We start from the raw sequence: 22,810 nt of genomic DNA on the forward strand, positions 1-22,810 counted from the left end.
CTTTCTAACTCAGACTCTGACCGTTGTGTTTGGTCTCTTTAAAGAAAACAGGCCAAAGACAGTGAATTCTGGTTATTATGAGGGTTCACATATGGAAAGAGTCAAAGTGCCGCCAGGTTATGTTTCTCCAGATAGAGATACCAAGTGAGTTTTAATTCAAATGTATTAAAACAAGAAAACACACAAACTCTGAGACCAAACCTCCACAGAAGTTCACATAGTTTAGATTCAGCTTCAAATATAAAAACATGAAGTGGTCTAATATTCAGTTTGAAGTGTATTTAGTCATTTTTCAGCATGATGTTCAGGTAACTGTTAATCAGCCCTTCAGGGACGTTTCTGGACGTTTTGGTTCTCTAGACGAGACGTTCACTGGCTCCTCTGAGGGAATCAATCTTTTCATAGAATATTTTATAACTGTAATAATTTTATGATACTTTATTTTGATTTGTCTTTATGTGGCCTATTTGGAGGCTCCACAGTTCACTGATTCACAAAGCTGCCTCAGTCTTCTTCAGGACATCAATTAGTTTAATTTATTTTCAGGATGTAGATCTTTTTTTTTTTTTATCATTATAGGTTATCTTTGTTAAGGTCACTGACCACCACATGACTTGAGTTGAGGATCCACCTGTGCAGTGGGAGGGCTGAAGTGTGTTCATGTTTGTGTGTAAATGAATAGTTTCAATGCAAAGCAGTTTACTCCTTTATGCCTCAGATTAAATACCTTTGAATCACAGTGTAGAAGTTAATAATCCAAATTCACCCACAGACCTGATTCTCACAATATCTTCCAAGAACCTTTTTATTATTAGAGGCCAAATAATCAGACTTTGTGCACACTAAATGTTTAAGACAATACTGCCACCTACTGGACTTTTCTTTTTTAATGTATCTTTATAGATGAATTAAAAATAAGTTGTCATTTCTCTTTCGTTTTCAGACAATTTCAGGTAAAATTCCTGTTTCATCATTTCAAAGCTTTTTTTTTTTAACAAAATCACATTGTGTGATTCAACAAAAGAGTGAAATAAATGCAAGAAATCAGTACTGAAATTCCTTTTAATGCAAGAGTGGAATATAGAAATTATATATAGGCCTATGTATATTATTAAAACATTTTAAAATCACTTTCTGTTTTTTCTCAGTTTTATATTTAGTTTCTCCATTTTGTTTGTTACTGAAAGTAAAGCAACACTCACTTTAAACTCAATAAACATACTTGCTATATTAAGAAAATATTAATCAAGGAGTATATGTTTAAAATTAAATTTATGCGAATGATCGAGTCAAACTGCTGTAAACTAAAGTCAGAGTCTTCAGTCGCCACAAATATGTTTACAACAAATCACATTTAAAAGTTGGACAGTTTCAATCAGATCCATCCGCGTTTTCTACCTGCTTCTTCCTGACAGATGATTGGCGGGAGTCTGCAAATGTCTGGTAAAACCCTTCAAAATAAATTTAATGAACACAAAGTTGAAAAAACTGCGATAGAAACGAGCAACACACACAGAATGAAACAGGATTCCTGCTCTTTTCCAGTGTTTGAACAGACTTTGGTGTTAAACATGAAGCGCTCAGAAAGTTAAATGTTTGTGCTGAACTTTAGAGAGAGAAAGTAGAAAACTACTTTCACACACCTGACCAATCAATAAAGTGGGCGCGTTGTTGTTGGAATCACAAAAATAATTGGACACTAAATGTCCCAAGTCCTGGTACTGGACCTCAGCACAGAGGCTGGAAACCTCTTGTGTAATTTAACATTTGACCAAGTGGAACCAGAGCAGAACAACTATTACTTCTTGCGTTGCACCATATGGATTATCATGATTCTCTGTGCATAAAAATTGATTTAAGTAGGTGAGGAACCACTTGAAGCATTTTCCAGAAATAAAATGAAAGCTTTTCTAACCCAACTATCATTTCTGCTGACTTCTGCAGGTGTGCTGCTGCTTAGAAACATGGACCAACGTCTCAACATCGTCCTTCTTGGAAACACAGGAGTTAGGAAAAGCGCTTCAGCAAACACCATTTTAGGATTGAAAGCCTTTAAATCACAGCGGGCCTTCAAATCAGTGACAACGCAATGCTCTGAAGCAGCTGGAAATGTGTGCGGGAGACAGATCTCAGTGATCGAGACTCCAGGAATATCATGTGCTGGTGATGAAGAACAAATTAAAAACAGCCGTCAGGATGTCCTGCACTCCGCCAGACCTTGTCTGTTTCTGGTAGTGATTAAAATCGATCGATTCACAGATGAGCAAAAGCCGTGGAGGCAGCTGTCAGAGTCCTCGGGGATCAGGGGTTGAAAAAGACTTATATGCTCACATGAGGAAATGCTTTAGAAGAAACGTCCCTAGATGAGTTCATCAATGACGATAATGAAAGTTTACTTCCAAACTTTATTTCAAGATTTAAGATATCATCTACTCAGCAATGACAATGGAGGACAGGACCAAGTCGAAGAGCTGCTGACAAAGTCAGGTCACCTAAGAACCCTGCAACAAGGTATCATACTTAACAATACAGTTTTTATATATACAATACATTGTCAAAAAGTGGGATGAGCTTATATTTACATCAAATTAAGAGCACCTTCAACTGCAGGTGTCTCTGTGGTTCCAGCTTCCCTCTGAGCTGTAGAAAGAGGGACGTTGAAGCAGTTTTCCTCTCAGATGAGGATTATGTCATTTATCAACATGCTGCTATGTCCACTCTGAGGCCCCTAGACTAGACTCCATTTACTACTCTGCCATCAGGTGTTACAATTTATTACAATTTTCCAAAGCAATGTACATATGAAAGTTAATACAACATAAACAAAGATCTCGTCAGGAGAGAACAACATGAGTAAGTGCCATAAAGCTAAGTTCAGGTCAGGATGTAGGTGCCAACAGGCAGCGCATAGAGCTAATGCATAGGGTGCATAGAAGTGAGTGATATTCCTTTAAAGTCCATCAGGGACAGAGGTGTTTGCAAAAGAGCTGAGTCTTGTAGTTGTGTTACTGATGATAATGACATCCACCACTGGGTTGGGGGGTCTTCCCTGTTTGAGAGACGTCATAATCATCGATACTCATTTATCTACAAATATCATGTTGGTAAATGACCATCTTATATGTCATCCCTGCTGCTCTGGCAATCTGGACCACACTTAACCAGCTCCAGTGATTGGTTGATGCTCCAAGAACCAGAACCAGAACTGATCCAGGACAAACTGCCTTTGCAGCAACCTTATGGAATAATTTCTAGAGTGCGATCCTGCTTACTGATAAATTTCTGAATTATTTAATGAGTCTGTTCTTGTGATTTTGTTTGAGGCAGGGTTTTGTTGTAAAACGGCAACTTACCCTGTATAAATAAAGATGATAAAATAAAAATACAATGCCGGTGGTCAAACAGGGCCTAGCCTTACTTTTTTTCCATCAATATTTTAACAAAATTATCCCCTGCTCAGGGACAAAAGGGGGGATGAAGAGGACTTTGATATAATTATTTTCCACAACTTTTAAGACTTTATTCAGCAATTTAGAGAGATACTAGTTAACTACAAAGGGTTGCAGGTTGTTGTGAATAGTGTGGATGACAGTAGCAGATTAAACTATCTTTTTTCATATTTTTGATATCACTTTATGTTTTCTTCTTTCCAGCTGTTCATTCCAGGAACAGTGGGCCAAAAAACAGGAGGATCATCATTCTGCTCGGTTTATCAGGAAATACCATCCTGGGACCTAAAAAGTTTAAACCAGGCTGCGACTGTGATGCAGTCAGTAGAGAGTGTTTCTCTGAATCAGCCATAGTGGACGGTTGACATGTCACTGTGGTGGATACAGATGATGATGATGAAGATCTGATTCTTAAACAGCTGTATATGGAGATCCTGAAGTCCATAGTTGAGGTCAGTCCAGGACTACATGCTTTCATCTTTGTGGTCACAATAGGCAGAATCTCCAGAGCAGCCTCTGGCCTTATAGAAATACTGCCAGGACTTTTTGGTAATGATGCATCTAAGTACACCATGGCAAACTTTATTTATTCTTTTGTACTTATATATTGCAACAACAAGAAATCTTTATTGTAAGTTGACATGTGGGCAGCAACAGCTGTATAATCTGATGATTGCTATATACAAGTTTGTTTTCAGTCCCGTTCATGTTCATGCTCTGAATCACCGACAGTAACCGTGTGTTTACCTCCACCGAAAACATGTCTGATTAAAAACTAATAAATCACGTCACTACATTGGTTTCGGGTTTATTGTGTCCTCTGACGTCTCTTCTTACTAGAACACCACTGTCACATTTAATACAAACCCTTTTAAGACGTTTTAGAAGACGATTTGTGAAGAAAACTCGCTGCGCGCCGTACAAAGTGACGGTGTATCAGCGAGGTTTGAAGCCTCTCAGAAAGAAAGAAATGAGTCCTGGACGCCAAAAATGAGCTCAGTCTGAAGGGAGGAACGTTTCCTCACTGCTGCGATAACAAAAGTGTTTCAAAACGTTGGTTTTCTGTGTGTTTTACCCCCAAAATGTGGAGGAGAAAACACAAGTTTCATCTGATTTGAGGCGGCAGGCAGAGCGGCTCTGAGTGTTGCTTCTCCACGGTTCTCATGTGCTTTATAAGTTCCGCCCCGTGCCCTCTGCTCGAACAGACAGTCCGCGAGACAAACAGCAGACAGTACACACGAAGATGGCAGAAGAAGCTCCAGCAGCGGCCCCGGCGAAAGCCGCCCCTAAAGCCCCGAAGAAGAAGAGCGCTCCCCGGCCCAAGAAGGACGGACCCAGCCTCAACAAGCTGATCATCGGCGCTGTGGCGGAGTCCAAGGAGCGTAAAGGACTGTCGGTGGCGGCGCTTAAGAAGATTCTGGCTACCAAAGGTGTCGATGTCGTGAAAGCTAACAAACGCATCAATACTGCGGTCACGAAGCTGGTGACTAAAGGCACTCTGACCCAGACCAAAGGGACAGGGGCCTCCGGCTCCTTCAAGCTCGCCAAGGAGACCAAACCCGCCAAGCCGGTCAAGAAAGTGGTGAAGAAGAAAGCCGCCGTCAAAGCCAAGAAGCCCGCAGCCAAGAAACCCGCAGCGGCCAAGAAGCCCAAGACAGCGGCAGCTAAGAAGACAGCAGCCGCTAAGAAATCCCCCAAGAAGGTCAAGAAGCCCACAGCGGCCAAGAAAGCAGCCAAGAGTCCCAAGAAGGCCGCCAAGAGCCCCAAGAAGGTGGTGAAAAAGGCTCCTGCAGCTAAGAAAGCTCTCGCAAAGAAGGTCGCCAAACCCAAAGCCAAGAAGGCAGCACCCAAGAAGAAGTGAGCTGTCATCAGTCTGCACATGTGAACTTGATCAAAGGCTCTTTTAAGAGCCACACAACTTCTCTAAAGAGCAGCATCCTGATTATAATGTATTTAACCATGTAGTGTTTTCTCATTAACAACAGTGATTGGAAAGATTCAATCTATCTATATATGTACTTAAATCTATATGGTGCCAACTCAGTTGTAATCAGAGCATCAGTTAATGATGAACAAGTTAACTCTTCTTTTCCTATTACATATGTCTTTTATATATTTTATTTTGACACATAATACAAAGCAACATATAAACCACATAGGAATGAAAACCCAACTTAAACCTCTACACAAACGCTGGGGAATAATAATTATATTATAATATAATATAATTTAAGTAAGGTAAATAAGAAAGGTTCATCCTAACCATGTGTCAAGGACACAAAAGCAAATAACAGCACATATCAACCACAAGTGACTCAATTACAGCCCAACAAAACAGGGATATTAAAGTTAAAAAAGGGGTCCAATCTAGAAATACATAGGAATATTAAATTGAGTCCAGATGTTGTGAAAAGGGACCCCATGATTCTTCCCATCTATGTAGACTTTTGTAGACATGTTGGTAACCAAAGTAAGTTCATGCAGCCAGTTTCTAAAGCGCGGTGCAGTCTGTGAGAATAAGGTTTTATTGCTATTACACTGCCCGTCAATAAAACTGTTTGAATGTGTAAAGGGAGAGTTAACAAGTCTCTGTCAGGAGGATCTTATGATAAACCCCAGAAAAATGGACTATTGACCAAAATGGAGAAATTAGTGGACAGTCCCAAAATAAATAAAAATAAGTACCATCATTGAATTTACATTTATCACAGAGGGGTAAAATGTATGTAACATGACCTCAGAATAATGAAAACAGAGAATATCTTAAATGTCAGTTTTTAAATCCAGTCTAAAGTGTCAACATGATCTGAACTGAGCAGCAAATACAGAAAATCACTCAGGATGACAATAAACTGTAAATATATTATGATAAAACCATTATGATAGATTTATTATTACTACTGCTGTTCCCTTTTTATTACATCTAAGTTAATATGTATCAGATATCAAACATATTTCCTCTTATTGTGTTTATTATAAGTGGTAAAAGGTGAAACGTTACACAATGATATGAATGAGAATAGAAAGGAGGAGCAGCTGTTACGTCACAAGTCATCGAGTCAAACAAACCTTTTACCAGTTTTTATCAGAATCACAGTTTCAGAGCTGAATGTGGATCTTAAAGAGGCTTTTTGGGGGCTGGGAAATCTCCAGATTAATGATTATTAGTAATTATATTCAATAACTAGTATAATTAGTTTGAAATGGTGTCTAAATGTCATGTAGTGTAATGTATATACCAGCCATTCTTGTATTATAAGTATGATTTCTACACTGAATGACTAGATTATCTTTTAAATGTTTATTTCTTGGTCTGTTGTCAACACAAACAACAACCATCATTATGTTATTAATGCAGTTATAATATAAACATCTTGTAACACTGACCATCAACCTGAGCGTTAGTAATTATAATGAATAACTAGTATAATTAGTTTCAAATGTAGGTTAAGATATAGACCAACCACTGTTTTATCATAAACATGAACTTTTAAATGTTGATTGCTGGTATTGTTCATAACACAAGCATCAATTATGGTTCAAATATAATCAGTATATTTAACTGAGTGTAACACTGACTCAATATTCTGTATAGATAATAAACATGATTTGTGTCTTAATGACAGTGTACCAGAGACGTGAGGATGTTTGTTCTTTATCAGGAGTGTGTGGCTCTTAAAAGAGCCGTTGTGTTGTTTAGAGGAGCCGGTTCCGTGTTTACTTCTTGGCGGGCTTCTCGGTCTTCTTGGGCAGCAGCACAGCCTGGATGTTGGGCAGCACGCCGCCCTGAGCGATGGTCACTCCGCCCAGCAGCTTGTTGAGCTCCTCGTCGTTGCGGACAGCCAGCTGCAGGTGACGGGGGATGATCCTGGTCTTCTTGTTGTCGCGGGCAGCGTTTCCAGCCAGCTCCAGGATCTCAGCGGTCAGGTACTCCAGCACAGCCGCCAGGTAGACGGGGGCTCCGGCACCGACACGCTCCGCATAGTTGCCCTTCCTCAGCAGCCTGTGAACACGGCCGACTGGGAACTGGAGCCCAGCCCTGGAGGAGCGGGTCTTTGCCTTAGCGCGGGCTTTGCCTCCGGTTTTTCCTCTACCACTCATTTTTAGCTTCTTCTCGAGTCTGATCTCAAAGAAAATATGAGCCAACCGGTGAAAACTCTCCTTTATATGTCCTGATGTCTCCACCCACCAGAAAAGAGCAGCAGAGGGCGGCCCGCGCTCATTTTGGCGGACTTTTTTCAAAGGACTTTTGTCCAATAAGCAGCGGAGGTTCAGGCTCCTCTAGGCGGTGCTGAGCTCCAGGAGGAGCCGCTCACCAATCAGGGCCCGGAGGACTGAAGCAGCGTCACAGTTCCGCAGCCGCTCCGACACTTTAAGAGCAGCGTGTCTCCTCTTGTCGCTACTATTTTCTCTTGATCAGAGAATCAGACGCGATGGCGAGAACCAAGCAGACCGCTCGTAAATCCACCGGAGGCAAAGCCCCCAGGAAGCAGCTGGCCACCAAGGCTGCCCGTAAGAGCGCCCCGGCCACCGGCGGCGTCAAGAAGCCTCACCGTTACAGGCCCGGTACCGTGGCTCTGAGAGAGATCCGTCGTTACCAGAAATCCACCGAGCTGCTGATCCGCAAGCTGCCCTTCCAGCGCCTGGTGAGGGAGATCGCTCAGGACTTCAAGACCGACCTGCGCTTCCAGAGCTCCGCTGTCATGGCTCTGCAGGAGGCCAGCGAGGCTTACCTGGTCGGCCTGTTCGAGGACACCAACCTGTGCGCCATCCACGCCAAGAGGGTCACCATCATGCCCAAAGACATCCAGCTGGCCCGCCGCATCCGCGGAGAGAGAGCTTAAACTGTCCTCTGCTCCATAAACACAACGGCTCTTTTAAGAGCCACTAACTCACTAATAGAACAACACGTCCTACTGTTGATACTTTTATTAATATTATTTGTGTCTAATATCTCCCACATTGTGTTACAGTGAGATTATCTTAATACATGAACAGAGCTATGATGAGCTTTAAATGTATATAAACCATAGACTGTATGATATAAACACTATAATGATCTTAAGTAAATCCATTCAGACAGTTTCTGTCTATTCTACATGTATGATGGGAAAAGCTGTAAACAGCAACATTTTACAATTTATACAGATTAAACACATTTTGTTAATCTCTTGAAAAATAATCAAGTAGACTATGGATGAGAAATAATTAATTTGTAATAAAGTAGAACATTTGAGCTACACACACATTGTATAACGTTTCATACAGTAGAAGCAACAACTGTATGTGTGTCCCAATTTAACCTCAGACTGCAGCCAGAATATTAATCAGTCAAATGTCAGATAACTGAACATTAATCCATTCAGATGAGTCCTGTTGATTATTGTTCAGATTGTAGTTGCTAAATTATAAATTTATCTAAAAGCACTTCATAGTCTGATCATCATAAAGTATATAACTGACGAGCTTCATCATCATCATCGGCTCCTTGGATGTCAGTGTGTGCTTTACAGGCGTTCAGGTAGAAGGAACAACGTCACAGTTTTCATGGCTCCATAAAAACCATCTAAAACATTTGGGAATGTAATTTAGTCATTCAGGCATATTTCAGCATTTGTTAAACAAAATTAATGAAATGGAGGAAAAATCACCTGTTTGAACTGGTGACAATAAATATAAATACAACTAATACAATATAAAACTTATTTCAATCAGTTCAAACTGAAAGTTCCTCTGTTTAATCTTTAAATTTGATCTTATCTGAGTATTTCATTGTGTAACTGATGCAAGTGTAACAATGTCCCTTTAAAATATAGTTTTTATTCCTTTTCTTGATTGATTTTAAGTTTATTTTCTATATTTTGCATTGCTTCAAACATTTCTCTAATCACTAACATCCACAGGAAGGATCAGACACAATAATGTTGACATGGTGACTGTTTGACATATTTGATTTCAGACTGATCCTCTTACTGTCTCGTTATTATGAAAACTCACAAAGTGTCATTTTCCAGATGCATTTTATATCTGACAGAAGCTGCTGTCTGGACTACAAATGAAATTTTTGAGGGAGAAAGAAAAAACTCTCAATCATTTATTCTCTATTTATTTGTTGTTTATTCGTTGTGTTGTAAAAATCAACGTGGATTATTGTGATTATTTATCAGCAGAACATCTGAAGTATTATATTATAACTTTATAGTGTAACAGCAGCGACACCTTGTGGCCTAAATATATATTACATCCGTATTTAGTTGAATGGACTCAGCCGCTCCTGTGAGTCTTTTCACCACAGACTTTATATAAAGATATAATTACAGCTTTAATGCCCACAGTGACGGAATTGTTTTCATACACTTTCTGTAATAAAGCATCTAAAAGCAAAAATCTTATCAGAGGGGGGTCTGGAGTCTAATTTGTGTCCTTGACGTGAAAATGTTTGAGAACCACTGAAATAAGATGAATCCCTTATAATTCTTTATGTGGAGCAGAAACATGATCTTCATGTGTAGCTGAAAGAATCAATAAGATTCATATTAATATAATTTTTTGAAGAGTATTGTTATTCCAGCTGTATTTGCACCAAAAACTGTGGATTAAGGATTGATGAAATAAAATCTATCCCTGGATTATTTATTTAATTTTTTAAATCATAGATCAATAAAACATATCAGCTTGTGGAATGCTAAATCTAAATACAATATGTTTATTTCTCTTTAGTTAAACAGTGAATTCTCTTCAGATGAGGTGGCTCTTTGTGTAAAAAGGCGGTCAAAGTTTAGAGCCCTGTTTGTGTTGCACATGCGCAGTCTAACTAACAAGTCAACCAATCCTATGCGAGCAACGGCGCAGTGAAATTTGCATCAGATGGATATATAGAGGCGGTCTGGCGCTGCTGGAATTATTCGTTTGAGGAAATCTAACGACCAACCATGCCTGAACCAGTCAAAGCACCGAAGAAAGGCTCCAAGAAGGCCGTGTCTAAAGCCACCAAGACCGGCAAGAAGAAGAGAAAGACCCGCAAGGAGAGCTACGCCATCTACGTGTACAAGGTGCTGAAGCAGGTCCACCCCGACACCGGCATCTCCTCCAAGGCCATGGGCATCATGAACTCCTTCGTGGGGGACATCTTTGAGCGCATCGCCGGTGAGGCTTCCCGCCTTGCTCACTACAACAAACGCTCCACCATCACCTCCAGGGAGATCCAGACCGCCGTCCGCCTGCTGCTGCCCGGTGAGCTGGCCAAACACGCCGTGTCTGAGGGCACCAAGGCCGTCACCAAGTACACCAGCTCCAAGTAAAGCTGCTGTCTGTATCATCAACTCAAAGGTCCTTTTCAGGACCACCCACACCTTCACCTGTGAGCTTTAATCCTTCATGTGTGGTCAGTTTTCTCTAAAGTTCAGATGTTTAATAATTAAAGATAAATCTTGTATAAATGAGCAGAGTTAGTTACCACACTAAAATTGATCAGTAGAGACTTTCAGTACAGTTGCTGCTATAAAGGTTATACGGAGGAAACCATAAATGTAAAACACTGAGAATTATCCAGAAGTGTCACAATGATCCATCAAACCCACATCTTTGTTTCTCTCTGACTGCAGTAATTGTATCATATGACTGACTAATAGAATGGGGGTTATAAAGGGTTTTGGTGATTCTTTCCCTGAACTAGAACCAACACATAGTTAATGTGGAAACTACAAATGTAGAACATTTGCATGTTAAAGTAGTGCTAACAAAAACCTGAGACAGAACTTTCTCTCTAAAATTGTCTTTTTGATGAAAATAGTGCAATAAAAGTATGAGGCTGAGAAATATTGACAATTATACAGTATCACCATTTCTGACTGACAATATGTTGAAAATATGAAACAGTATTTAGAAAACTTAAGGTGAACAGAGCAGTTGAATATTAAGCAGCTTTTAACCAGAGGATCGGGTAACTCTCCATGAACTGGAACCAGTTTCACATTTTCTATGTAATCAGTTATAATTTTTGAAACAGTACTGGCAGCAGTGTTGCCATTAAGGCAGGAAGTGTCACACTACATATAATTAAAGGCACTTTTATAAAGATAAATACTATAATAGCTCTTACTGGTTGTCTTAAACTACTAGCACAGAACACAAACATAACAAAATGTTCTTTGTGAATGAAGATCAGAGTAAATCACTGATATTTCAATCATGTGATGACAACGTGAAAGAAAAAAAAACACAGCTTCTTATTGTATTTTACTTTTTATTCTTATATAAAGTTGGAATGTTGTTGCATGTTAAAGCAGAACTTTCTCTCTCAAAATGCCTTTTTGATGAAAATAGTGCAATAAAAGTACAAGGCTGAGAAATATTGACATAATTTATACAGTATCACCATTTCTGACTGACAATATGTTGAAAATATGAAACAGTATTTAGAAAACTAAAGGTGAACAGAGCAGTTCAGTTGAATAAAACGGCATCATTTACTATTAAGCAGCTTTTAACCAGAGGATTGTTCCACAAAGCAGGATTAGAAAGTTAGATAAGTGTGAAAAGATTCAATTATCATGTTTTGAATCTGTAAAGCTAAATTTGAATTAGCTATTTGGATATGATTCAATTACAATTCAAGTTCATGATAGAAAACCAAATTTCCAAAGTTTTACCATTTTTAAAGTCATCTGGCAAACTTACTAAACTTGCTTTGATGAACAACGACAGTTACAGACAGCAGAGCAACATCACAGAGTTACAACAAGACTGTCAGATAATATCTAATATCTGAATCTATATCATCTATCATCTGAATATAATGGAGATATTGTCCAGCTTTATGGCACATCAGTGGTACAAATAAAAAAACTGTACATGAATAAAAAAATGTTTTTTCAGTATAATGCTGTCATCAAAAACAGTTCAAATATATAAATATATTAAATGAAAATATAAAGAACACCAAATATGAACCGGCAGCGGAGCGATTTAGTGGATGACTTAGCCAGCCTCCGAATGTTGCTGTGTGTGTGTGAGAGATCATATCATAATGTGGACTATGAACATAGAAATCTAAAGAAAAAATATCTCAAGTCCTGAACTAAACCCTCATTCGGCCAAAACATCCCAGCCTGCAACATTCAAACTGTCGTCTGTGTAGTTTCAGAAACAAAACACAAATAACAGAGAGAACGACAGAACGTCGACAAATTCTTAGGACCTTGTAGCTCTTTATGAGTCTGATGAAACACTGTGGTGCACAATCACAACCACAATACATGAGCACTAATTAGTACATTTTACAAACCAGTCTGGGTGAATTATAAGTCAATAAATGTTGATGATTAATGAGCTCTTAGTATCAAGACTCTTCAGCAGCTACATTTAGTTTTCATCCAACATGTTTTCACAGGTTTGTAACATTTACTGGTTTAAAGGATGAATCTCTATTTAAAGTTGCTTTTATTTCTATCTTCCCCTGTGTCAGTACTCACAGGGCCGATCCCTCTAGCCTCCATTTTAAAGGGAACAATATAACTCACAGCTGTTGCTCCTGTAAATCCAAAATAAAAATACTTCCACATTCACTTCTGTATGTTTGGTTTGAATCATCTACAGGGATCATTAGATCATTTTAACAAGAAAACTAATCAATACAATAACTTTCAATAGTTTCACAACATTTGACAGTCGTCCTACAACATTTAATAACATCTATGTGAAATAATGATGCAGACTGTAGACAAGCAGTTCTTAGAGGATATTTTCAGTCTGTAGTAAAGTTCAGGAAATCAAGCTTGGACTTGTTTTATTTCTCATCACTGATAAGACAATGTGCTAGAATCCAACCTGGATTGTAAACTGGATTCTAGATCACATTTACTCTGCAGGGACAGAAAGTGTACAACTTCCTGTCCTGATGGTCTCATCCTAAAGAGCAGAAACATCTTTTACATTTAAAAAGACATCACAGAGTGTAGCTCAGCCAGACAGTCATCAGTCAATGAACATTTCAAGAGAAAACACACTGCTGTCTTACCTGATACTATTTAGCCTCCGTTTAGCAACTTTGGTATTTCCTCTCCAACTTCCTTTTGGGTGAAAATTAAGAGATTAATGACATGATTTAATTAGTTAGATAAACTGAATTATGTCATCTACTAAAGTACATTCATTACAGTATCAAAAAGAGACAACAAACATACCTGTATGGGAATGTCTGCATTTTCCATTTCTTCTATAATAAAACAATGAAAAAAGTCTTAATCAACAATGTCATGACCTGTCAGAAAGTATCATCCATCAAAACTATGATAATGTTTGTATTGTCTAAATACAAACAAATAGCCACAAATCTTACCTGATACTGTCTGGAATCTGGTTAGCCTCACTGATATTTCTCCATTTGTTTTTTCCTTTTTGGTGAAATATTAAAGAGATTAATGACATGATTTAATTAGTTTGATAAACTGAGCTTTGTCATCTACTAAAGTACATTCATTATAGTGTTAAAAAGAGACAACAAACATACCTGTCTAGAAATGTCTGCATTCCCCTTTTTTTCTATAATAAAACAATGAAAAAAGTCTTAATCAACAATGTCATGACCTGTCAGAAAGTATCATCCATCAAAACTATGATAATGTTTGTATTGTCTGATACAAAAAATAACAACAAATCTTACCTGATATCTTCTTTATGATAAAGTAAGCCATAGCTATGCCAATCAATAAAAAAAGCACCAAAATCCCGACAGTCACATGTATCACATGTGAACTTTGTTTTCCACATTCAGCATCAGCTGAAGCAGTTCCTGGTTTGATCAGCTGAAGCTTTAGTGATTCACATCTGGAATGACAGAGGGACATTTTTACAGGAACATTTATAGATTCCACTAATTCATTGCTGTTGTTAGAAACCAGCTGTGTCCACGGCTGATGTCAAGCTTCACTTACTGTGTGTGTGGTTGACAAGATGTAAATGTCCCATCTGAAAATGTTCCATCACTGCAGTCAGTGCACTCAGTGTCCCTGAGAGCTGTTCCTGCACAAATACAAATATACACATTGAAACTACTTCACTTTACATATTATGAAGTCATCACTGTTATATGACATCATCACTGTCATCACATCTGTCTGATTTCATTTCAGTGAAGCTGACACTTGAAAATCACACATCCAATAATAGTTCTTTGTTTAATAATGATTGTTGACAAGTTTTTATATTTCACCATCTTGTCATTCTTGAGCAACGATGGAATCAGATTCATAACCAAACTACTGTTTGAGAGAAAACTACAATGATCCAAATGTCATCAGCTTCACTGCTTCATGCAAATACTTTCAATACTAAAGATATTAATGCTAATATGTTCATGCCAGTAAACAACTAGATTGTCAAGAAATTGTATAAGTTTCATTTTAACACTTTCAGACTTTTGTCTTTTGACCAATGTAACATCCATTTTGTCTGGTGAAGGTAGTTATGACATGAAAACAAGGAAAGTGATTCATGAAGAGAAAACTTTGTTTTCGTGTCCAAATAAAACAAATCTGTCCTGACAGAAAGAGCAAGATTCCTCTGCTTTTGTCTGCTGTTGAATCAATGTTGTCCACAACGTCCCTGCAGGTGTGTCAGGCTCCTCACCTTCACCATATAGAGCAAACTTTCTCTATGACTATTACAACAGGAACAGAAACCTTCCTAACTAGATAAAGACTGGATCAGAACGGCTGCTGTCTGTGACTCACCTACGTTTCAATCGCCAGACAAAGTCCAAAACAGAAACGACCAATCAGACGTTTCTGTTTTGGCACCATGTCCTATCTGAACACTGGTGTGAGGGCTGCAGCATGGCAGGTACCAGTGAGCACGGGACACCAACAACTGAAATGCTTCTAGAAGCATGAGGCTTTCAAACCAGTGGTGTAGTGGTGTCTTGGCAGGGTAGACTGTGGTCCATGCAGGTCTAACTTTACATACACACAACGACACCTCTGTTTCACACAGTGAACAGATTGGAGAACAAACAGAAGTTGGAGAGCTGCTACTATCTTTTTCAAACACCTCAGTCAGTCTTAAGAGGAAAGAAGGTATATTTGAAGACAAGTTGCCAAAGGTGGAAATGAACTAATATATCAAAATGGTGCAGACTGTCCATTGTACCAGAGTAGCTTTTGGTTCTGGTCCTTCATGGACCAATCAGCTCCTCTGTCAGACTGATCATGTTGAGGGTTGACAAGATGTGAAAGAGCTTTGCAGACTTCGCCCCAGAATTGACCTCCTGACCTTTGTGTAGTGCACCTATGTAGCAGAGTGTGGGAGTCACTGAACAGCCTTTCAAGACAAAGTAGAGCTTGAAGGTTCATCACTGCCCTTGGAAATAGAAGAATGACAACAAGTCTGTGTGAAGGATCTACTAAGTGGAAATTTTATGCAGCTTGTCCCATCTTTAGTTGTCATGGAGATGGTTCAGTTGTTGACACATGACGTATCACATGGTCAGTGGACAACTGGAGGTCAAGGACGCTTCAAATTTGACCAGAGACCATCTTTAAACAGAGACAGTGGTCACCATCTGCCCCCAAATACAACCACCTGTTATCACATGACCAAAGTTCCATACTTAGGTCACATGATAACAACTGAACCATCTCCATGACAACTGAGTGAACTCCATTCACTGATGAAGGCCACAAGATGTGGCTGAAAGCTCCAGATTACTTCAAAAAAGTAGATTATGAAAACAATTTATATTGAATAAGTGTAGAAGCCAAGATAGTATCTTAGGTTTTTACACAGGCCTTGTTTGTACCTTTATTTGTTAAAATCATGTTTACTTCACATATACTGCACATAGTCACTAATCAACTACGATGGTTTTACTGGTGCAAAAGTTCCAGTTGACAGCAACAAGTTGACTGGTCTGTGTTCAGTTGTGACTTTTTCTACAGAATTATTGAGCTGCTTTTTTCCTGCTATCTAGTGGACAGAAATCAATACGTGCAGCTTTAATAAGCAACTTGTTTGTCAGGTCATGGTGTTCCCATTTAAAACTTCAACTACAACTATAATCTTAAAGTCAGCATGAGAAAACCAACCTTTTTGTCTGATGTATTGTCCTGGTTGACAGCTTGTGTGTTTCAGTGCTTTCACACAGCCGTCCTCTGTGGAGTCCATACAGTAGAATCCCTCCAGTGGTTGACAAACTGTATTTGATGTTGATGTACATGATGTCTTTATCTGCAGACCAGAACCTGTCAACACATACAGAGGTTACATATGAGATACTAAACTTCTCTTCTGTTCAATCTACTAGACAGCAACAGCATGCTGATCTTTTTTCTGACTTACAGACAATCTTCAGTTTTTATGACATCTTTGGGAAATGTGAAACAATAGTTTCTCCCATTTATGAATTCATGGGAAAATATCTGCATAAATGAGGGCTGGAGAATAAAACCACCCGTACATATCACCCCGTGGAAATGTGATTTCTGTGAGGAGAGGTCGCTTCTAATATTACTGCAAGTCCCTCTGACACAAAATAGCTTACAGTAGCTTACACAATTATATATATTAATTATTTATACTTATATAAATGATTATATATAGTTATTAATCAATTGAGCAGTAATGCTTCAACAGTGAGCAGTATGCTCCACACAAAAGAAAAAAGTGATTATTGATCAATCTCAGATTAAACTGAGAAAACAACAGCACAGATACAATCCTCTAATCAACATTTTCCTCATTGTTATCATGTAGAAATTTAATGTTACAGTTTTATTGGGGAACTTGCTTGTTAGGCTCTAATTTCCACTGTGGAAGTTGTCTCAAGGCAGTAGACTCGTCATGCTGAGTCTCTGCATCTTCATAATGAAGCCGCCAACCAGACAGTTTATTCACTTCTTACAGCATTGACAGTGAGACTTGCAGTAAAAAACCTTCTTACTGGCCTTAAATTGATACTAAGGCTTAAACATCTGCCAATAATATGAATGTAAATCTACCTGCATCACAGTTTCCACAGGTTAAACAATATTTAAGTCCAGTGGGATGATTCATGTAGGTTCCATCAGTGCAGGGCAGGCAGGATGTGCTTCTGAACTCTGTACAATCTGTTTTAACTCGACTTCCTGTGAAGAAGAATCAATTTATTATCATTATAATTATCATATTATTCACATTATATTATAAATAATTGCTTTTCTCTCTCTGATCCCTCTTGTTCACCAGGTGACAAATATCGTACAAGCATTGTATCTTTCTGTAAATCTTCTGTCATGTCTGAATTAAGAAACAAGGAACATTTAGCTACGTAAAAGTCAGCTGTCAGAAAAAGCATCACTTTGTTTTACTGCTTATAAACAAGCAGTAAACTGTATTGATCAGCCCAGAAGTGATCAATTCTGTAAGTATCGTTGCTGCCAAACATCCTGCTTTTATGTTTCAGTTAGATCTTACCAGCAGAACATCTAGGACAGCATTCTTCTCCTATTTGGTACTCTGCTGGATGACATGCGAGGATCTGTCCAATGAAGACTTTCAGTATTATTATCTGTGAAGAGTAAAAACAGTTTTTTTGTCTCAGTGAAACCTGGTTGAAGTTAAGATATTGTTGAAAACTGTCCTGAATAACTTCCTGCTTTAAGCAGAGAAAGGCAGAATAAAAGACATGACATATACAACACATAACAATGAGGTGGAGAAGAAGAAATGGAGGAATAAAACATGTGATGGTGATAACTGAAAGTGAAGGGAAGGTCAGTGGAGGAGGATGTCAATGGAGGCAAGAAGAAGGAAGAGAGGACCTGAGGGGAGAAGATGACGGCCAGGTAGGACTGAAAAAAGAAGATGAAGATATGGAGACGAAGATGATTTCAGAAGACGACTGAACAGTAAAATGACCAAAGAACACTTTTTTCTTTCCACTTTATGACTAACTGATTTTTAACTTTAAACAATCATTTGTATTATTGAGTTTTTACATTTTTACACTTCTGAGCAGTTTAATCAGCTATAATAATATTTTAGATATTCATAATTATCAACAATTCAAACCATAATTAATGTTGTTGGCAATCTATCATCTATCTATCTTTCAGATTTTAGAGAAGTAAAGCTCTCTACTGGTACAACAGGATGACTTTTTGTCAAAGTGCGGACTGGTGAACTTCCTTAAACTGCGCATGACAGTTGAAACTAGTTGATTTTGAGTGATAAATGTTAGTTTGGTACCTTCATGAACATCAGACAACACTGTTCGTCACATGTGGTGTAACTTTACTCCTTTACTCGAACACATTATTGTACCGTGAAAGCAGCGAAACACACCAAGAATAAACCGTTGGGAAATAACCTTCATGAACCGCGTTTGACTGAAATGACGTTTAGATTTCAGAATCAGAACCAGACAAATTCAACTAATCAGCGGCACTTACCAGAAACAGCAACGATGAAGACATGATGTCACACGTTACCACCTTGCTTCATGTAGTCTTGAGCCATTTAGTTCAGTTTTTTTTAAACAAAATATTCAGAACAAAAATCAAAGGACTTCTGCAGGTAAATATCATCAGTCAGCAGGAGGAGAAGCTGATAATAGAGGTAATCATCCAGCAAATTAGAAACTTTCTACACCAAATAGATGCTAACAATAAGTAAATATGATTTAAAGAGTCTGAAAACTATATCTAAACGAAAAGACAAGAGTCCTGGATGGCTGCTGTCGGTAGCCACACCTGCTGCAGACTAACGGCAGTGAAAGAGAGAACAAGGAAATACAGTCAGCCCTCCCACCGAGCACTGGTCAATGAGTTTAACAGAAGATAGACAAATAATGACAAATGATCTACATCCTGAAATTAAAGATGTTCTGAAGAACACTGAGGGTCCAAAGATCATGGTTTGGGTTAAAATTAAATAAAAAATAAAGTGAAAATAGCTGCAAACGACCCGACGTCTCGCTAAAAACACCCAGTTTTGTAGGTTGAAACGGGAAGCAGACTGGTTTTTGATGCTCTAGACGAGACGTCCACTGGCACCTCTGGGGGAATCAATCTTTTCATTAGAATATTTTCTAACAACTATAATCATTTTATGATACTTTATTATTTTGATCTGAGCTCTGAGCAGCACCGTCTGTTGAAACACTGGAAAAGAGCAGGAATCCTGTTTCATTCTGTGTTGCTTGTTTCTGTCAGTTTTTTTTTCTTTGTGTTCATTACATTTATTTTGAAGGCTGTTGCCAGACATTTTCAGACTCCAGCCAATTATCAGTCAGGAGGAAGCAGGTAGAAAATGTGGATGGATCTGATTGAAACTGTCCAACTTTAAAGTTTGATTTGTTGTAAACATATTTATGACGGCAGCGACTGAAGACTCTGAGTTTACTTTAAAGGAGTTTGACTTGATCATTAGCTTTAATTTCATTTTAAACATATATTACTTGATTAATATTTTCTGAATATAACAAGCATGTTTGTATTGAGTTATAAGTGCAGAGTCTTGCTTTCACTTTCACTAACAAACAAAATGGAGAAACTAAAATCCATCAGATGGCGCCTGAAAGAATCTGTTAAAATATATAAAACTTAGAAAAAACAGAAAAATGTGATATTATACTTGGATTGACAGAAAGTGATTTAAAAATGTTTTAATAATATAAATATATATAATTTCTATATTCCACTCTTGCATTGAAAGGAATTAAATACTGATTTCTTGCATTTATTTCACTCTTTTTTGAATCACACAATGTCATTTTATTCAAAAAAAAAAAAAGCTTTTGAAATGACATAAAACAGGAATTTTGCCTGAAATTGTCTGAGAGTTGACAACTTTTTTCTAATTCATCTATTAAGATACATTTTTAAAAATAAATCCAGTAGGTGGCAGTATTGTCTAAAACATTTAGTGTGCACAAAGTCTGATCATTTTGCCTCTAATAATAAAAAGGTTCTTGGAAGATATTGTGAGAATCAGGTCTGTGGGTGAATTTGGACTATTAACTTCTACACTGTGATTCAAAGGTATTTAATCTGAGGCATAAAGGAGTAAACTGCTTTGCATTGACACTATTCATTTACACACAAACATGAACACACTTCAGCCCTCCCACTGCACAGGTGGATCCTCAACTCTAGTCATGTGGTGGTCAGTGACCTTAACAAAGATAACCTATAATGATAAAAAAAAGAAGATCTACATCCTGAAAATAAATTAAACTAATTGATGTCCTGAAGAACACTGAGGCAGCTTTGTGAATCAGTGAACTGTGGAGCCTCCAAATAGGCCACATAAAGACAAATCAAAATAAAGTATCATAAAGTTATTACAGTTGTTATAAAATATTCTAATGAAAAGATTGATTCCCTCAGAGGAGCCAGTGAGCGTCTCGTCTAAAGAACCAAAACGTCCAGAAACGTCCCTGAAGGGCTGATTAACAGTTACCTGAACATCATGCTGAAAAATGACTAAATACACTTCAAACTGAATATTAGACCACTTCATGTTTTTATATTTGAAGCTGATTCTAAACTATATGAACCACTGTGGAGGTTTGGTCTCAGAGTTTGTGTGTTTTCTTGTTTTAATACATTTGAATTAAAACTCACTTGGTATCTCTATCTGGAGAAACATAACCTGGCGGCACTTTGACTCTTTCCATATGTGAACCCTCATAATAACCAGAATTCACTGTCTTTGACCTGTTTTATTTAAAGAGACCAAACACAACGGTCAGAGTCTGAGTTAGAAAGTAACTGAACACATTTACTCACATTAACTTTCAGTTTTTAGGTTCTGATACTTTACTTGATTATTTCTTCTTAGAGACTTTTGACTTTTACTGGACTCCATCTATTTTAAACCAACTGAAGGCTGACAGGCTGCAGTCCATGATTCAAGACTTTAATGTCTTTTTTAAAACATTGAAATGAACACAAAATACACTTTTTATACATCTATACACATCTTTTAAACATAACAAAGTATGTTCTGTACAAAACAAACATGTATAAAGAACGTATATACACACTCATACTGTACATTACATGTATATCATCTGAAATCAAAATTCTTAGGTCCTTGTAGCTCTTTATGAGTCTGATGAAACACTGTGGTGCACAATCACAACCACAATACATGAGCACTAATTAGTACATTTTACAAACCAGTCTGGGTGAATTATAAGTCAATAAATGTTGATGATTAATGAGCTCTTAGTATCAAGACTCTTCAGCAGCCACATTTAGTTTCATCCAACATGTTTTCACAGGTTTGTAACATTTATTGGTTTAGAGGATGAATCTCTATTTAAAGTTGCTTTTATTTCTATCTTCCCCTGTGTCAGTACTCACAGGGCCGATCCCTCTAGCCTCCATTTTAAAGGGAACAATATAACTCACAGCTGTTGCTCCTGTAAATCCAAAATAAAAATACTTCTACATTCACTTCTGTATGTTTGGTTTGAATCATCTACAGGGATCATTAGATCATTTTAACTCTGTACAATCTGTTTTAACTTGTCTTCCTGTGGAGAAGAATCAATTTATTATCATTATAATTATCATATTATTCACATTATATTATAAATAATTGCTTTTCTCTCTCTGATCCCTCTTGTTCACCAGGTGACAAATATCGTACAAGCATTGTATCTTTCTGTAAATCTTCTGTCATGTCTGAATTAAGAAACAAGGAACATTTAGCTACGTAAAAGTCAGCTGTCAGAAAAAGCATCACTTTGTTTTACTGCTTATAAACAAGCAGTAAACTGTATTGATCAGCCCAGAAGTGATCAATTCTGTAAGTATCGTTGCTGGCTGTCGTGGGTTCGCTTTCAAAGAGGGACCAATGATGGCTCAGACGACGAAAAAACTTCAGTGTGGTGATTTTTTATTCACACCAAGTTCCCAAACAAGAGTTACTGAGTGGCAAAAATATTAACAGTGCAGAGGTGACAAAAAAACCAAAAAAAATTAAAGCTGCAAGCAGTGCTGAACGGGCCCTCGCACCTCCATGCACGCCGGGCTGCAGCGCAGTTGAAGGGCTTCTGTCACAGGCATGTAGATGTCTTCAGACCTGGGCTGTTTTCAGACAGTGCAAGAAGGAGATAAACATCACTTCCTTTGTCCACTATATTGCCCGCTGCTGGGGCTGCGTTGCTGCTATTTCGTAGGGGGCACTATTCAGCCAGTTTGCATCACTACTGAATATTGTCATGTAGATGTGTTCAGGCCAGGACTCTTATCAAACATGCAAAGTTTGGGGCAGACTGGAGCATTTGCACTGAAGTTACAGCAATTTCCTCTGTCATGGCGAAACATCAAAACTCAACACCACGCCACAGCCACACGCTTCAATGATAGCTAAAT

At 38.1% G+C, this 22,810-nt stretch overlaps 5 protein-coding genes across 6 annotated transcripts; 3 read left to right on the forward strand and 2 right to left on the reverse strand.

Moving 5' to 3' along the window:
• Window positions 1-1,218: 1,218 nt before the first annotated feature.
• Window positions 1,219-5,874, forward strand: LOC137196103 (histone H1-like). The gene is made up of 2 exons (XM_067608919.1): window positions 1,219-2,511; window positions 3,654-5,874. The coding sequence occupies exon 2, from the start codon at window positions 4,693-4,695 to the stop codon at window positions 5,308-5,310; it is 618 nt and encodes a 205-aa protein (XP_067465020.1). The 5' UTR covers window positions 1,219-2,511; window positions 3,654-4,692; the 3' UTR covers window positions 5,311-5,874.
• A 1,242-nt stretch (window positions 5,875-7,116) lies between these two features.
• On the reverse strand, window positions 7,117-7,706 carry LOC137196108 (histone H2A-like). The gene has a single exon (XM_067608925.1). The coding sequence runs from the start codon at window positions 7,548-7,550 to the stop codon at window positions 7,167-7,169; it is 384 nt and encodes a 127-aa protein (XP_067465026.1). The 5' UTR covers window positions 7,551-7,706; the 3' UTR covers window positions 7,117-7,166.
• A 175-nt stretch (window positions 7,707-7,881) lies between these two features.
• LOC137196104 (histone H3) lies at window positions 7,882-8,340 on the forward strand. The gene has a single exon (XM_067608920.1). It carries the CDS (start codon window positions 7,883-7,885, stop codon window positions 8,291-8,293), a length of 411 nt encoding a protein of 136 aa, XP_067465021.1. The 5' UTR covers window position 7,882; the 3' UTR covers window positions 8,294-8,340.
• A 2,022-nt stretch (window positions 8,341-10,362) lies between these two features.
• On the forward strand, window positions 10,363-10,798 carry LOC137196115 (histone H2B 3-like). The gene has a single exon (XM_067608932.1). It carries the CDS (start codon window positions 10,382-10,384, stop codon window positions 10,748-10,750), a length of 369 nt encoding a protein of 122 aa, XP_067465033.1. The 5' UTR covers window positions 10,363-10,381; the 3' UTR covers window positions 10,751-10,798.
• Window positions 10,799-12,394: 1,596 nt separating this feature from the next.
• Window positions 12,395-19,197, reverse strand: LOC137196099 (tumor necrosis factor receptor superfamily member 14-like). Of its 2 annotated transcripts, XM_067608914.1 has the most exons (11): window positions 18,875-19,196; window positions 17,898-17,991; window positions 17,444-17,569; window positions 16,532-16,687; window positions 14,384-14,471; window positions 14,113-14,276; window positions 13,960-13,991; window positions 13,789-13,843; window positions 13,634-13,665; window positions 13,468-13,519; window positions 12,395-13,358 (listed from the first exon to the last, which is right to left on the reverse strand). In XM_067608914.1, exons 1-10 carry the CDS (start codon window positions 18,896-18,898, stop codon window positions 13,478-13,480), a joined length of 813 nt encoding a protein of 270 aa, XP_067465015.1. In that variant the 5' UTR covers window positions 18,899-19,196; the 3' UTR covers window positions 12,395-13,358; window positions 13,468-13,477. The 2 variants fall into 2 exon arrangements, with proteins under 2 accessions (XP_067465015.1, XP_067465014.1); XM_067608913.1 differs by lacking the exon at window positions 12,395-13,358 and having other exon boundaries at window positions 13,475-13,665; window positions 18,875-19,197.
• Between the last annotated feature and the right edge of the window lie 3,613 nt (window positions 19,198-22,810).

Source organism: Thunnus thynnus, chromosome 13, assembly GCF_963924715.1.
Source record: "Thunnus thynnus chromosome 13, fThuThy2.1, whole genome shotgun sequence".
Lineage (NCBI taxonomy): Eukaryota > Metazoa > Chordata > Actinopteri > Scombriformes > Scombridae > Thunnus > Thunnus thynnus.